A 16,923-nucleotide genomic window follows, 5' to 3' on the forward strand; every position below is an offset into this window, starting at 1 on the left:
AGCGTGGTCACAAAGTGTAAAATTAATCAGGATAATAATATCAACGGAGGAAAAACGACCGAGCCGTATGAGGTGAAGAGAAAATGATGAAGAAACAATGTAATCTTCAACCTGAGTTCACAGGAGGAGCAGAATGTTTTCCAAATTCCAAATGTAGCTGGCTTTTGTTTTTTTTGTAAATTAAAGAACAACTTATTTTACAACAAGGGTTCTGTTATTAGTTTGTAATGATAATAATTAAAAGATGAGTGTTATATATATACTTTTTTTTAATTTATTGCTTTCTATCGTTATAGTGATTTTTAACTGGGGGGCGGGGGCATTCAGATAATTGGTAAAACTTTTTTTTTTACACAATAAGCAGGCTATTTTTATATCCGCAAGGCCGAAGGGCACCGAGGTCAGGAAAGAACCTCTGGCCCAAATTTCTCATATCGGTCTGTTATAGCGCCACCTGGAGGCCGAGTTTTGGGGCCAAATCCGTCTTGATCACATGACTATAGAGATACTGTGTACCGATTTATGTGATGTTTGGACAAAATTTGTAGGAGTAATATCAAAAAATGTGTTTTGCAAAACTCTGCCTCCTGGTGGTGCTATAACAGACCAATGTGAAAAAATCCGTGCCTTTACAACCCTTGTTGTAAAGAAACTAAGTTGTCCTTTAACACCCTACTTGATCATGCTACAGCTCGAAACGCGGCGCGAAGCGACGTGTTTCGAGCTTGTAGATCTGCTATTTGAATACTTTTTGAATTTGAATCCTGAAAAGTAACAGTTTTGGACACAATAAGAGATTTCGAGCCGACATCTATTACCCAGCAAACAAAGAGCAGCACGACGCAGTACACCACAGAGATACAAAAAAGAGATCTACAACTCTACAAAACATACTGTATGCCTGTACATTCCCCATCCACACTATAATATAACACACATCCATGCAGCATACATGTGTGAATTATGTATGTGAACACTGACTCTACCACCTCTAAGAAGAATCACTATCACCACAGGGATGCACACATGCACTCGTACACGCGCGCACGCACACACACATGCAATTCCCCTCCCAATCATTCACCGGGGCAGTGAAGCTGCAGTGGGTCAAAGTGTACAATATTACACCTGTCTCACAGCTATAGACAAAGACCCTTCCTCCCATCCTATCAAGCCGTGTGTGTGTGTGTGTGTGTGTGTGTGTGTGTGTGTGTGTGTGTGTGTGTGTGTGTGTGTGTGTGTGTGTGTGTGTGTGTGAGAGAGAGAGACTGGAGGGGGAGAGAGGTGTACATACAATAGATGTGTAAGTAAACATCGATACAAAATATTAAAGGGATAGTTCACCCCCAAAATGACTTTTTTTCCTATCGATTAGTCACCCCATGGAGACTTGAATTCATGGACATTTTATAATAAATATATTAAGTCAATAATAAAGTAATGTCTATAGAGTGAATCATAAGGGTTCGATTCTTAGCAGTTACAGAGCTCTAACAGAGGCACAACTGACAGCAGCTGCTGCTGCTAGACTTGGGGGACGTTTTCAAACTAACGTGCCTCACAATCTATAACAACACAAGGCTGCTGTGGGCGACTGTGAAACCAGTGGCTCAGGAGGTAGAGCGGCCGCTTGGGATCCGGAAGGTTCCCAGTTCGATCCCGGGCTGCTCCCCCAGAGTTAGTGTTGAAATGTCCTTGAGCAAGACACTGAACTTGCTCACTCCTGAGGAGCAGGTTGGTGCCTTGCATGGTTTCCGCCGTGTGTGTGTGTGTGTGTGTGTGGCGCTATAAAAATGCACCATATACACAGTTTGATAGGAATATTTACAATAATGTTCTTCCCACTTGCCAGAGCTTTATTGTTTGTTTTTTTACACACGTTATGTTGCTCGTTACAAAAGCCAACCAACAGATATGGATGTCTTCAGTAGCAACATCATCGTTTTGTTAAGTGTTCAATGGTTGTTAATGGTCGGTAGTTGGATTCCAACACCATAGGCGGCAGGAGCTCAGGTGGTTAGAGCGGCCGGTTCGATCCCGGGCTGCTCCCTTAAGGCTAGCGCCCGATGAGCAGGTTGGTGCCTTGCATGGTTTCCTCTGCCATCGGTGTGTGCATGTGTGAATGTAATGAACATTGTAAAGCACCTTGGATAAAGGTACTATATATAAACGCACCATTTACCAGAGAGAAAACTTCACTTTGAGATTCATGCATCGACGTAAAGGGGGCTTGCAAAGAAAAGTCGTAGCTGATTTATAACAACGAAAATAGCCGATGTTCAAGCTAGCTTGAACATCGGCTATTTTCGGTGTGCGACCCTGCCGCATGACTCTATAAATCAGGCCTTAGGAATACGAAGGTAGCTAGGTCTTACTAAAGGAGGAAAAATAGAAACGATGACCAATGTCATAATGTAGATAATCATTCCAAAAAGGTTGACGGAAGGCCTGAAAGAATCCCAGATCTACATCTATAAAGATCGGCCCCAGAGAAAGACACCAGAACCAGGAGAAGGACCAAATGAAGAAGGTTGATCTTACGCTGTCAAAGGAACTACTTCTCTGTCTCTGTGGTGTGGTGGAGGGAGACGTCAGGCTCTGCTGCTGAGAGAGAGGTTCCATTTACATTACATCTGCACTTTGATCTGGAATTCATTGCACTGTACCTACTGTACTGTCCTTTCATCTGAAACATCTGACCCATTATTTACCATCTAACACAGTGTGTGGCATTGATAAAACTCATTGATGAAACTCATTGATAAAACTCATTGATGAAACTCATTGATGAAACTCATACAGAGGCGCATTCAGTTTGCTGCAGTGAGAGCATTATGGAATGCAGTATAGACTATTCTAGGGGTGAATGTAGTACATTCTAGTACATGGTTCCTGCTTTCTCCAAGTCCCAAATAGTCACAAGGACAAAAAGTTGCACAATAAAATAAAGTATTTATTTAACACAAATATAACAAAAAATGCGACCATAGTCGCAACATCCTACAAAAAAACATTTTATTGACAGACAGACAGACAGTTGGGGCACAAATGGCTGGCGTATTGTACATCCTAGTGAATGATTTAACACATTGACTGCCAGAGTTTTTTCAGAACAGTCTGTAGCCTGCCAGGGTTTTGAACGATTTTGGTACCTTTTCGCATAGCCACAGAATATTTTTCTCCAGTATGATTGATCCCAGATAATTTCTAATCACAGATGAGATTCAGGTGTGGTTTCACAAATGTCAACGAGGTCATTATGACCTTGTTGTCATGTGTTGTCATGTGTTGTTTGATGTTTGAAAATAGCTCAAAACCAGTAGTTTCAAACCAAAAAACAATGTGAATTGTTTGTCCGTTTGAATTTTAACATTGAAGTGGATGGAGCAGCAAATCTTTGGAAATTGTTATCTCCTTATTCTTTTTTTTTTTTTTTTTTTTTCAGGACGTTTTTAAACGTCTTTGGCAGGCAATAGCTTAATTCCCAAAGACGTTTATAAACGTCTTTGGCAGTTATTGTGTTAAAAAGCTTCTGTATTTGATATCAGTCTCCTGAAATAGCTTCAAAAGCTAGATCCAGATTACCTATGGGGATTCACACCATATTACATTTACATTTCAATGCAGAAGGAGATGAGAAAGAGGGAGAGAGGAGGGGGGATGGGTTCTGGACAATAGAAAAGTTTACAGTATTTCTACTCCATCATGTGCATCAGATTGTGACCATTTCAATGCACACACACACACACACACACACACACACACACACACACATCTGTGGTTATGACTAGTGTGATAATGATGGAAAAAGGCAGTGCTAGTTTGCTCTACTTTCATAAAAGGGGCCCAGTTCTCTATTGAACCGAGGACACAAGGCCCAGTAGTGTCATTTGGACACAGTGACCCAGCTGAACAGAAGTGGTGACATTATAGTGTTGTTCAGTAATGATTATAAATTCTGCTGGCATCTATCTGTGAGGCTGATGGAAGAACACAGCAGACTGTAGAGACTGTGCATCTTCTATCTTTTAAAAACATTTTTGAAAAATCTTTCAGCAAATCAGCAAATAACAAGACCTTGTATTGTAACTGATAACACATTATTACACAATTTACAATCTGGGCATTAAGCACAGTGGTTCTCAAAGTGGTCATTGAGGGGGTCCCAGGGGGTCCCCAGGTAATTTAGATAATATAGCATCATACTGTACTAACTATATTTGAAGTTTAATTTTTTAAACTTGGTAATTCATGCATTGAAGGAGGCATGAGCTCGGCCCTGGCCTCCCTAGGTTGCCAGAGGGAAGGTAGTGCCCAGGATTACATAGACAATTGGCACTGGGTGTAAAAAATGGGGTTACAAAATAGTGGGATAAAAAAAATTAGAAAAAAAGAAAACTTGGCAATTTTCTTTTAATCATTCAAATTTGGCCTTTAGGTTTACAATCAGCCACACGAGGTTGACAGGCAGGTATGATCTAGTAGTCGGACTGGCTAAATAAGTCCTTCTGGGAGGCAGAGTTGATTTTGTCAACTAAAATTATGACGAAAATGTTCGTCGACTACCTTTATTCACTGACGAAAACTAAATAAAAATGAAATAAAAACTGAGCTACGATGACTAAAACTAAGACTAAATATATTGACAATTTCGTCAACAAATAAAAACTAGACTGAAATGTGAGGGAGGGACTAGTGGAGAAGAGATCCAGTAGAACTAAAAGACAAGTCATTTTATGTTTGTTTGCGCTCGGGTGTTGCACTCTGAAAATAGCAGATCTACAAGCTCACGACTCGTTTGTAGAAGCCATTACGACGCCATCAAGGCACCGCACTTTAGTCGACTAAATCAACTGTATATTTTGTCGACTATAATCTTATGATATTTAGTCAACTAAAACTAGACTAACAGTAAAACATTTCAGATGACTAAAATATGACTAAAACGAAATGGAATTTTATTCAAAAGAAAGCTTTGCTGTCAACATCAACGCTACTGGGAGGACATGGATGCACTCAGACTTCTGCTGGGCTTCATACAGGAGGAGCTGAAGAGAGAGTTCATCTAGTAAAGAGAGCTCTGGAGTAGAGAGACTCCATTGTGAGAGCCGCTCGCTCTGTTCCCATCCACACACAATGCACCCAGGTCAAAGTTCACGAGGAGGTGGTAGGTCAACAGCTGAGGAGTTAGAGAGACTGAGGAGAAGCTCCTGGAGAGATGAAAAGATACCAGAGTCCATTCATCAAGTCCAGCAGGAGGGCTGATCCAACATTAGCATGGAGATTTTTTTGCCAATTATTTTCCCATTCTTCCTCCCGATTTAGCCGTTATGCCAATTCCCCACATGTTTCTGTGTGTAGTCTGGTCACTGTTGTACGCTACTGGCTCACTTGCCAGTGAGGAGCCCCAATCGGGAGGACAAAGCCAGTGAGGAGCCCCCACAGGAAGAACGTAGCCAGTGAGGAGCCCCCACAGGAAGAACGTAGCCAGTGAGGAGCCCCCACAGGAAGAACGTAGCCAGTGAGGAGCCCCCACAGGAAGAACGCAGCCAGTGAGGAGCCCCCACAGGAAGAACGTAGCCAGTGAGGAGCCCCCACCGGGAGGATGCAGCTAGTGAGGAGCCCCCACCGGGAGGATGTAGCGCCTCCACCGTATTCCTCATCGTTCCAACACCCCCCACTGACAGGTTCCACCCAAACCGCTAGCCTAGCACACTAGCGACAAAGATCACGCTCCCCGCCCGGCTTCCCTCCCACCACCAACACGGCCAACTGGTGCAGCTTTGGCAGAGCAGACACACTGCTCAGTGCTCACAGGGTGAAATGAAGTGCTGCTGGCACACAGAGAGACAACACCCAGACTGAGTGGGCACACAGGAGGCAAGCTGGCACCAACAAGGAGGTGGGCACACAGGAGCAAGCTGGCACCAACATGGAGGCCAACCAGAGAACACTATGCCCTGGTGGAAGGTGCCAGTACCGATGCATTATGCCAATGTCTCTCTCTCTCTCTACACTACATTCAGACAAGTCTGTCTTCAATGCCATTGACATAATACATAACACATGTAGACCCGAGGCCCATTTTAAAAACACCTTCTAAATCCTAACTCAAGTTTTCTAAAACAAACATATATATATTCAAATTATAATTTTTGAATCAAGTTGCTATATCGTCGTTGTTGGGTGGAAACCAATTTTTATAATTATTTTCAAAACTATTTAAATTTGTAAAAATAGTCGATCTACTATGCTATCTGCTATTTTCAATACTTTTGTGCGACACTCTTGTACGATGTAGAAGGGCGTTAATTCACGAAAAAACATAAAAAAGGTCAGAATATGGAGATAAGAGGTTTCTGCCCCGACAACAACATGCTGCTGGCATCTATCTGTGAGGCTCATGGAAGAACAGAATAGGCTGTAGAGTTTCATGTTGTCTCTTCATTAAATCATTCAGGCTGGCCACTCAAGACAGGCTCGGTACAAAAGGACGCTTTATTTTGAAGCCTTCCAGCCTGCGGCAAATAACAAGACCATGTATTGTAACTGATAACACATTATCATACAATATACAATCTAGGCATTGCGCACAGTGGTTTTCAAAGTGGGGTCCACACACACACACACACACACACACTGCCAATGTCTCTCACTATACTACATTCAGACAAGTCTGTCTTCAATGCCATTGATTGTAATACATATTAAACATACCGACACATTAAAATAGCCAACTGTGTTTAGGAATTGGTCATAAATCTTCAAATGCATGCTGCTAATAGTAATATAAGATATAAACTGTACTGAAAACCTTGCAGACACTCAATGTCCAGAATCCCATTTTTTTCCCCTCCACCATACCTCTGCTCAACTTTTATCAGCAGCATTAGGGAATAGTTGTGAATTATTGAGAATGTTTTTTTAGAATGTAGCCTTGTATAGAAATCCCCTATGACACCAATTCCCACTTAATACTGCAATCCATAACCTTTTCTTTTTTGGGAGTGTGCGAATAAAACTTATTTGACCAATCTGTATGGTAGAGTATGTTCATACAATATAACTAACACAACTGTGGCAGTTGCATTTGGTCTCCCCGCTCTGCTATTGAGAAGGCATGTAACAATTAACTCACAATATAAGGTTCATAATACGATTTTTCAAGATTGTTTTAAAACAATTATTTTCCAGATAAATTCAAAATCTTTTTTTGTATTATTTCTCTTACACAAATCCAGTATTTTCTTGTCTTTTATATATATTTTTTACAATATTGTGATTTCTCTTATCCTCTTTTCAATACAGTAGCAATTCTACCAAATGACTGAAAACTCTATCAATTCTCTTGCAAAGATCCTGTATTTTCACTGACGAATCCTTGGTATCTTTATAACCAGCTTAACTGCGTCCGTGCTACTTCCGTGTTGCATAACAGTGACATCACTGTCGATTTCTTGGCATCTTTTATCCTAACCTTTCAAAGTGTGTTGATCAGCGCCGTCGCTACATGCTGTATTTAGATTTTTTTTCACACTGTAACAACACTAACACTAAACGGGATTATTATTTCATGTCAACATTCAAGTACAACTATCAGAAGATGTAACTCAGGTAAAGTAATGCGACACTCTGCAAGTTTAACTAAAGTTTTCCACCTGTCCAAAAAAAAAATCTGGCAATTTTTTGCATCGCAATTCATTTTTTATTAACTGCTTAACTGCCAAAGACGTTTATAAACGTCTTTGGGCCTTCAGCTATTGCCTGCCAAAGACGTTTAAAAACGTATTTGAAAAAAAAAAAAAAAAAAAACTTAAAAAAAAAAAAAAAAAAAATCTAAAAAGATTCTCTAATTATTTAAGATTGACACCTTTTCGATATTCCAAACGAATAAGGAGATAACAATTCCCAAAGATTTGCTGCTCCATCCACTTCAATGTTAAAATTGAAACGGACAAACAATTCACAATGTTTTTTGGTTTGAAACTACTGGTTTTGAGCTATTTTCAAACATCAAACAACACATGACAACAAGGTCAAATTGACCTCGTTGACATTTGTGAAACCACACCTGAATCTCATCTGTGATTAGAAATTATCTGGGATCAATCATACTGGAGAAAAATATTCTGTGGATATGCGAAAAGGTACCAAAATCGGTCAAAACCCTGGCAGAGGCTACAGACTTTTTGAAAAAACTCTGTCAGTCAATGTGTTAAATGGATTTAAATCGTCACCAGTTTGAATCGATTTAAATCAATTTACGATAAATCGTTAAATGCCTACTACTGAGACACACAACTTTCGTCTCTTGTGACTTAAAACAACTTAGATGCATGTGAATGTCACCATGCAGGAGGATGCCATGTCTTTAGCCTCCCGTGGTTCTATTGGTAGCCTACTCTCCCTGTCAGAAGGAATAAGAGGACACAGCTCCCCCGATGGCCAGCCCGGGCCGTGACACACACAAACACACCTACACCTCTCTCTCTCCGTGAGGTTTTCTCACACTATGAGCACTTCATCAAAAGCCTGACCCCCCATAGTCAGGATAAAAAGAGGAGTTTAACCCGATTCAACAACGACCAGCTTATCAACGAAGCCACAAAAAAAAAGAGAAAGAGAGCTAGAGAAATGCAGCAGGAAGAAGGAAAACCGCTGGCGGAGTTTAAAGAAAAATGCCTTAGAGGATTAAGACCATTCAAGGAACTCACTCAAAAGGAAGAGATTTGCACTTTTACCGTTCTATTAGGCTTACGTTCCGTCAAAGTAAAGAAGAAATGTCTCTTAATCCATTAAGACCGGGAACGCATCGGTTTGTCATTTTTAAGATTTCTTTGGCTATTCATAAAATAGCAGATCTACAAGCTCATAGCGCGGCACAGAGTGCCACACTATGAGCTTGTAGATCTGCTATTTTTTTAACCATGAAAATGTGTTTTTTTAAAGCGAACATTTGTAAAATAGGTTGTTACAGGCCCCCCCCCCCAGAGACAAAGATTTGAGTTACAAATGTTCGCTTTAAAAATATATATATTCAAAGATTTGCACAAATGTTCACGATTTTTTTAAAATAGCAGATCTACAAGCTCATAGCGCAGCACTCGGTGCCATGCTATGATGACCTTGTAGATCTGCTTGAATAACCAAAGAAAAATGACAGAGATGCGTGCCTGGATTGAATGGGTTAAATCACACATAAAAAAAACAGCAACATATATAACATATATATAACTAAGTGCTAAAAAAAACTACAAACTCTTTCCTGTTCCGCTTATTTCTGACACAAAAGAAAATAAGATTCCACTTGGGGGGCGTAGTGGACAGGACAGCAACGGCAGATTTTCACTTAGTTGAGCGTCGGTGACTCACAAACAAAACAAAATACTCGAGCTTGTAGATCTGCTGCTTTTGGGGGGCGCGCGACATCGGCGGTTAATACTCACAAAAGCTGGTTTCAGCGAAGAGGAGGCCATTGGATCGGCGGCGGGTGCGGCGGCGTGGGAATCGAACCGAACACGAACATACGTAAATGTTTTGAGAGTTAAGTGGAGCAGCAGATGAGATGACACCTCTGTGTGTGTGTGGGTCTTTCTTTCTGCGGACCCCTCTGTGCTGAGCTGTTTGCTATGGGGGGCCACACCATGCCATACCCCCCCCCGCCCGCCCCCCCGCCCGTCATTGTCATAGTTAGTCTGATCCCAGGACCGAGACCACCCCGCATTAGCATGAGCTTTAAAAACACACACACACACACACACACACACACACGTTTGCACCACTATACTTGTGAGGACATAAACATTTTATGACAGTGTTTTCATGAATGCCATTGCAAATAAGAAAAATGGGTCAGTTTTAACCGTAAGCCTAAACATAGCAGATCTACAAGCTCACAACGCATCATAGCTTGAAAATCGGCCAATTTTTTGGTGCACGACATAAGCGTGCAATTGAGTATAAATCATCAGGCATAACTATTCAAAAATAGCAGATATACAAGCTCAGAGCGCGGCAATCGGTGTGGCGCTATGAGCTTGTAGATCTGCTATTTTTGTGATAAATCATGAAAATGTGTGCACATCTTTGAATATGTACATATTTTAAGCGAACATTTGTAACTCAAATATATATATTCAAACTAAAAATGTGCAGATCTACAAGCTCATAGCTATGAGCTTGTAGGTCTGCTATTTTTGAATAGCCAAATTAATTTAAAAAAAATGTACACAGATGCGTTCCCGGTACAACAAAAAATGTGCAGATCTACAAGCTCATAGCTATGAGCTTGTAGGTCTGCTATTTTTGAATAGCCAAATTAATTTAAAAAAAATGTACACAGATGCGTTCCCGGTCTTAATGGGTTAACCCCAACCGGAATCTTTTAAAAAAATTTGTAAACGTATCTCTACAAATCGAATTTCAACCATAAAACAAGCATTTTTCTCGTGAGGAACCAGGAGAATGGTCCTCACAATGTCTATTTCTCATATTCTACTATACTTGTGGGGACATTGTGTTCCTCACAAGTAAAGTAACACGCACAGAGAGAGAGAGAGAGAGAGAGAGAGAGAGAGAGAGAGAGAGGGCTCCTTTAAATGGAGAGATGAGTAGGCTAAGACCTCATGCAAGTCAAATCTCTCGGGGTGTTGAAACGCAGGCTGTGTGTGTGACGTGTGTGTGTGTGTGTGTGTGTGTGTGTGTGTGTGTGTGTGTGTGTGTGTGTGTGTGTGTGTGTGTGTGTGTGTGTGTGTGTGTGTGTGTGTGTGTGTGTGTGTGTGTGTGTCTCTCCACGGTGTGTGAAGAGAAGAAGACACAGAATGGGAACAGAGAAAAGCTTCATTGATATTCTGCTCAGAGTGTCATTTTGCCAAAAGAGGAACAGATCTTACAAACTTGCAGATCTGCCAAAAAGACCAGATCGACAAGCTTGTGGATCTGTTCTTTTTTTTTGGCAAAGCGACGTGCATGATCATACTATACACACTTAAAAAACCCTTGAAACCCCTATGGAGTCCCTGTTCTCGGGCAACATTCAGTGAAGAGGTGTGGTGTAGAGGGGAGAAAAGGAAGGTGGTACTGGGATAGACCCTTTTTGGGGCTTGTTTCTAAAGTGTAGTTGCTCATTTGGGCTTGCTTTCATAATTTTAACCAGTGGTTCTCAAATATCTATGTCATGAACGCCCAACTTAATGTATGTGTCCCTAACCCCCATCTGACAATGTTTTATGCCATGGAGCCCTGGACCAGATTTGTGTTGTGCCGTTTCAAAAATATTCTAAATCTTTTTTTAAATAGCCCATGTACATTTCTTAATTTCATTTTATGACACATATTCTACTGTGTATACTTAACTTCTTCGACTTGTTTTTATCCTTATTTTACATTTTCTTTCAACTCTCATTGCAAATGAGTCTTATTTGTTTGTAATGTTTTTTTGTGTGTTAATGGTACAGCAAGATATCAGGGTTGTGGCTCTTTTGAAGAAGAAACGTTGGGGGGTTGGGGGGCATAACATGCACTGTTTTTGCATGCTTTTGTCTTATTGACCTGTATGTGAATTGGAAAACACCAATGAAGAAACCTTGAACAAAAATAATAATAATCTGGCTCCTTGTTGAAGAGAGTCTTCACTAAGCAGAGGACACTTACTCCACTCCAGCAAACTAATAAAGCAGAGTGCTGTGTGGAGTTGTCCAAATGGGTTGTCATGCACTCTCAATCAGCCTTCAGGCTCTCTCCACCACGAGTACACTCCAAACCCTATTTGCTTCATTTTAATTGTATTGTTATTTTGAGTACACAACTTGTGTAGGCTATATTTGATATTCTTATTTTATTATCTTATCTTTTTCTTATGATTATCTAATTTTGTAACTTCAAAGTTTAAAGGGATAGTTCACCCCCAAAATGTCTTTTTTCCTTATCGATTAGTCAGCCCATAGAGACTTGAATTCATGGATTTTTGTTTTGTTTTTGTCGCATTACTAATCCAATAATTTGATGATCGGCAGCGGTGCCGGTAGGAGACACAAAGAGTCTTCTTTGTGTCTCCTACCGGAACCTCTGCCTACCGGTTGAATTTAAGTCTCCATGGGGTGACTTTTTTTGGGTGAACTTTCCCTTTAAATCATAACCACATTGAATCCTAGCGTGCGTTGCCTGTTCTGGTGCATGTCATAATAATAGGCGAACGTTCTGTGAAAAATTGGCCGACATTCGTCTGAAACAGCCAATCTGCAGGCTTATGGAACGTGAGCTTAATTTTAGCCAAGACTCCCAAAGTGTCTCCCTACTGCAGCTGTTCTCAAAAGTGGGGTCCTCGAGGAGTCTGTAACGGGTATGTAACTCTGAGAGTGTACAAATGGAACCAAATGGACCCGTGTACACTCTCAGAGTTAGTTTTATAATGTAGATTGGGGAAATTCCATCAAAAGGGGGGTCCCTTGGCCTAACGCATATAACACTGGGGGTCCTTGACATACAAATAATCTATATCTGATTTAATTCACATATTGATGAAAAAACTAAACAAATTAATTCAAATTAAAAGGCATTTCATGAACATTCTACAGAAAAAAAGATACAATCCTCTCCTTGCTGTACCAGCTAATCCATGCTCCGTTTTGGTTTTATCTTCTACACTACAGCTTGAGGTTACGTTTATTTATGATTTTTTTTACAGTGTATTCATGAAAAAAAAAGTGCAGTGTCCCGCCTTGTCGAGCAATCTGTCAACATGATGAGACCACCAGATCCCTGGGCTGTCCCCCCCCACACTATCTATCTCACTCTCACACACACACACACACACACACGTGCATGTGTGTGTGTGCGTGTGTGCATACCCAAACACACACACAAAATATCATGACAGCAAGTCTTCGCATACATGAGCTTGGCTGGGAGCAGAATATTGTGTGTGTGTGTGTGTGTGTGTGTGTGTGTGTGTGTGTGTGTGTGTGTGTGTGTGTGTGTGTGTGTGTGTGTGTGTGTGTGTGTGTGTGTGTGTGTGTGTGTGTCTCTATGTGCATTTGCACTGGGATAATCCTGACAGCCAGAGCCGAGGCAGAGATATACATGTGTAATATTAAAAAGCATTATGAAAAGCACGGGCCCCGACATTTCCATTTGAACTTTTATTATGGAAGATTGATTTGCTGCAGAAACTCCACAGAGCTCCATACAGTGATGATAAATCATATAGAATGAATAATTGAAGCTCTTTGATCGAAGTCTTCTTGCAATTTAAAAAAGAAAAAGCTTAGTCGTTGAAACGTACTGTAAGCTGGCCAGTGGCCACTTCACCGACAACACACTGGTGCAGTCAGTGGTGGAAAAAGTACTCACATGTTTTACCTGAGTAAAAGTATCAATACTGCAATGTTGAAGTACTCTGTTACAAGTAAAAGTCCGGAATTCAAGTATTGGTATCAAAATGTACTTAAAGTACCAAAAGTAAAAGTACTAAAATGTTTGAAAATAGCAGATCTACAAGCTCACAACGTGTCGCATCGACTTAGTTCGGGAACGATTATTCTAGTGCAAGGGTTCCCAAATTTTTCAGGCCGCGACCCCTAAAAACGATCATATTTGAACTAGGGAAACCCCACCCTGACACATACTTGGAATTGTAGGCGTTACATTTAGCTTGACTCAGTTCCACTGATAAATATTGTGAAAATAGCCAAACATAGCTCACAACTGAGCTTGTATATATAGCCTATTTTCACAGTGTTTTCCTCTTTCTTACGTCATATCTACAATGTGGCCAATTTGGTATTAAAAAGGTCTTAAAAGTCCTTCAATTGTAACGTGTACAGATACCCTGTATACACTTATACTGTATGTTGGTCTGTTTACTGAGTGAGAAAACAATGTTCGTTGCACATTAAGCAAATCATCTGGGTCCCGACCCTCAGTTTGGGAACCAGTGCTCTAGTGGGGTCGATTCAAAGATCCCATCTTAAACCTCCCGATTTGTTCACAGCCGATCGTGGGGCTGTCCCAATAATTATCAGACATGCAAGGCGAGAGAGAGAACAAACAGGTGTTCAATGGAGATAAAAGTGGAGTTAACCCAATTAGACCGGGAAATAGTATTTTTGTGATTTTTTGATTTATTTGGCTATTCAAAAATAGCAGATCTACAAGCTCATAGCGCGGCACTTGGTGCCGCGCTATGAGCTTGTAGATCTGCTATTTTTGAAAAATCGTGAACATTTGTGCAAATCTTTGAATATATATATATTTTTTAAAGCCAACGTTTTTAACTCAAATCTTTGCTTCTGGGGGATTCTACAAATGTCTTTTAAATCCTAACAGTTTTTTGTTTTTTTAAACTTATGTTGCTATATATCAGTGGTGCTCAAGCTTTTTCATGTCAAGGAGCCCCAAAAGTGTATGTATTTGTATTTGGCCGCGGACCCCCATTTGAAAATGTATTTTTTCTAGGGACCCCCAGAAGCAAAGATTTAAGTTAAAAATGTATATAAATATATTCAAAGATTTGCAGACATTTTCACGACTTTTTCCCCCTAAAATAGCAGATCTACAAGCTATGAGCTTGTATATCTGCTATTTTTGAATATAGCCAAAGAAATCTAAAGTGACACAGACGCATTCCCGGTCTTAAAGGGTTAAAAATGGAGATTGGTGCTTCTAGGATCAATGGGAATAAAAACGTACAGACATTTCAATGAAATAGAGGACGTTTGACACGAACGACCTGTTAAAACAATCTGCGGTGCGTTGGGACAGCTGAGGCTTGTTGATATGTGGCAAGAACACCACTGTCTACAGTATGTAACGTGTCTCGTCTTCCCAGACATAATATCACAACTGTGCACACCGCAAGTTTAACAGGCTCCCTTGTTTACACTGCTTCGTGCTTCCACACATGTTCACAGCACGTCTGTGTTTGCATTGCTCCGGCAAGACCAACAGTCTTAATGCCGAGTCCTGTGGTGTGTGATGCACTATTATTTTTTAGTGTGTGCTGTTTAACTCGTTCAATCCGGAAACGCATCTGCGTCATTTTAGATTTCTTTGGCTATTCAGATATACAAGCTAGGCTACGAGCTTGTAGATCTGCTATTTTTGAAAAGTTGTGATTTTTTTGGAAATGCGAACATTTGAAAACTGTCTCAAGAAATTTCTTCATTTTTCTCAAAAACGTATGTTGCTATATCAGTGGTGCTCAAACTTTTTCTTGTCAAGGACCCCCCAAAATTATGTTTTGGCTGCCGACCCCCATCAAAATTGTTCCAGGGACCCCCCCCAGAAGCAAAGATTTGAGCAACAAACTAAATCAATCAAAAAAATATATATATATATATTTAAAGATTTGGACAAATGTTCATGATTTTTCAAAAATGGCAGATCTATAAGCTCATAGCGCGGCACTCGGTGCCGGTCTATGAGCTTGTATATCTGCTATTTTTGAATAGCCAAAGTATAAATTAATGGTTTAAGTGGTTACACAGATGTGTTCCCAGTCTAAATGGATTAAGATGGTCTTATAAGATAGTCATGTAGTGTGTCGTCACGCAAACACATTTTTAAACTGCCATGTACTCAGAGCACAGCTTAAAACAATGCCACATAAAAGCATTGTTGAACATGTTTGTCTGCAGTGACATAAAAGCCCAAAATAGCGACACCAGGGTTGATGTGGTCGAGTTTATGACACAACGTCTTATACTAATGAATGTACTCTGTGTTTACTGCTGTGTAACCATGGCAACACTGCACGGCATCCACATCCTCAGTGTTCATTTCATTCAGATCCCTAAAAGGGTTCATTCTTACACTGTTAGTTAAATTAACACAGAGGATTTTGTGCTGCAACAAGCAGAAGCTTACTCAAAGAAATAGTTCACCCCCAAAATGACTTTTTTTTCTATGGATTAGTCAAAGTATAAAAGTGTTAGTATCAAATATACTTAAAGTAACAAAAGTAAAAGTACTCATTATGCAGAATGGCAATTTCAGAATCATGTCGTGGTATTGGACTATATTTATTTATCGTTAACCACTTAAGCCCTGTTTTAGTGGGATTGGGGTCACGTCGCCTCGACAAATACTTCGGTTCTTTCAACACTTGACTATCTAAGCCTCTCTGAGGAGCGAGGAACAGCGGACAGCCTGAGGAAAGGTTGCATCTCTCAGGTGAAACAGATTGAGGAGGCGTTCATCAGGGCGCATAATTAGAACTGTAACAGTCCGATGCAGACCACCAGGCAACCTGGAGAGAGCAGTGTGCTGCTCCCTGTGTGGAGGGGTGACCCCATTACACTACTCTGCCAAGGGACGCACACATGCACGCACCCGCACCCACACACACACGCACACACACACACACACACACACACAGAGCAATGTATAGGACAGGGGTTCTCAAAGTGGGTGATGTGGCACCCTAGGGTGCCGTGAAACAAGTCCAGGGGTGCCGCAGAATACTTTGAAAATATTTGGAATTGATCAATATCTCTTCAGTTTAACCATTATATAGGTTATAAAACGGACCTCAGTTGCACTGTTCTTGGTGCGTTCTTTTTCTATCAACATAAAATCTGTTGCAAAAATAGCAGATCTACAAGCTCACAACGCATCACGTTGAGATGCGTTGTGAGCTTTTAGATCTGCTATTTTTTTGGCGAACGCTCCACCCAGAATAGGGACGCATAAAGTTATTTGCAACCTGTCCTATAATGGAAACAGATATTCTCTTAAGTTTTCCTCGTGATATCCTGTATCTCAGGGAGAAATATTTACATATTTCCGTACCGTAATATGACATAAATGTAAATAAATGTGTTATAAAGTAACAATGTCAGTCAGGGGTGACACTGTTACTTTACAGGAGTGCCCTGAGCCAAAAAAAGTTAAGAGAACTCCTGGTATAGAATACTATATAATATA

At 40.5% G+C, this 16,923-nt stretch overlaps 1 protein-coding gene across 9 annotated transcripts in view; it reads right to left on the reverse strand.

Moving 5' to 3' along the window:
* Positions 1–16,923, reverse strand: part of LOC308097163 (ankyrin repeat and SAM domain-containing protein 1A) — a gene marked incomplete at its 3' end in the record, with an annotated part of 160,995 nt that overhangs the window by 46,968 nt on the left and 97,104 nt on the right. For 5 of the 9 annotated variants that reach the window (XM_080444791.1, XM_080444790.1, XM_080444788.1 and 2 more), the window contains one exon: positions 2,542–2,604. The exons of 3 other annotated variants lie outside the window; for them this stretch is intronic. In XM_080444791.1, the coding sequence (XP_080300917.1) occupies positions 2,542–2,604 (63 nt within the window). The remainder of the gene's footprint in view (positions 1–2,541; positions 2,605–16,923) is intronic. One more of the 9 variants, XM_080444789.1, reaches the window with a different exon arrangement.

The sequence above is a fragment of the Gymnoscopelus braueri genome (genome assembly GCF_963280865.1).
Source record: "Gymnoscopelus braueri genome assembly, chromosome: 12".
Taxonomy (NCBI): domain Eukaryota; kingdom Metazoa; phylum Chordata; class Actinopteri; order Myctophiformes; family Myctophidae; genus Gymnoscopelus; species Gymnoscopelus braueri.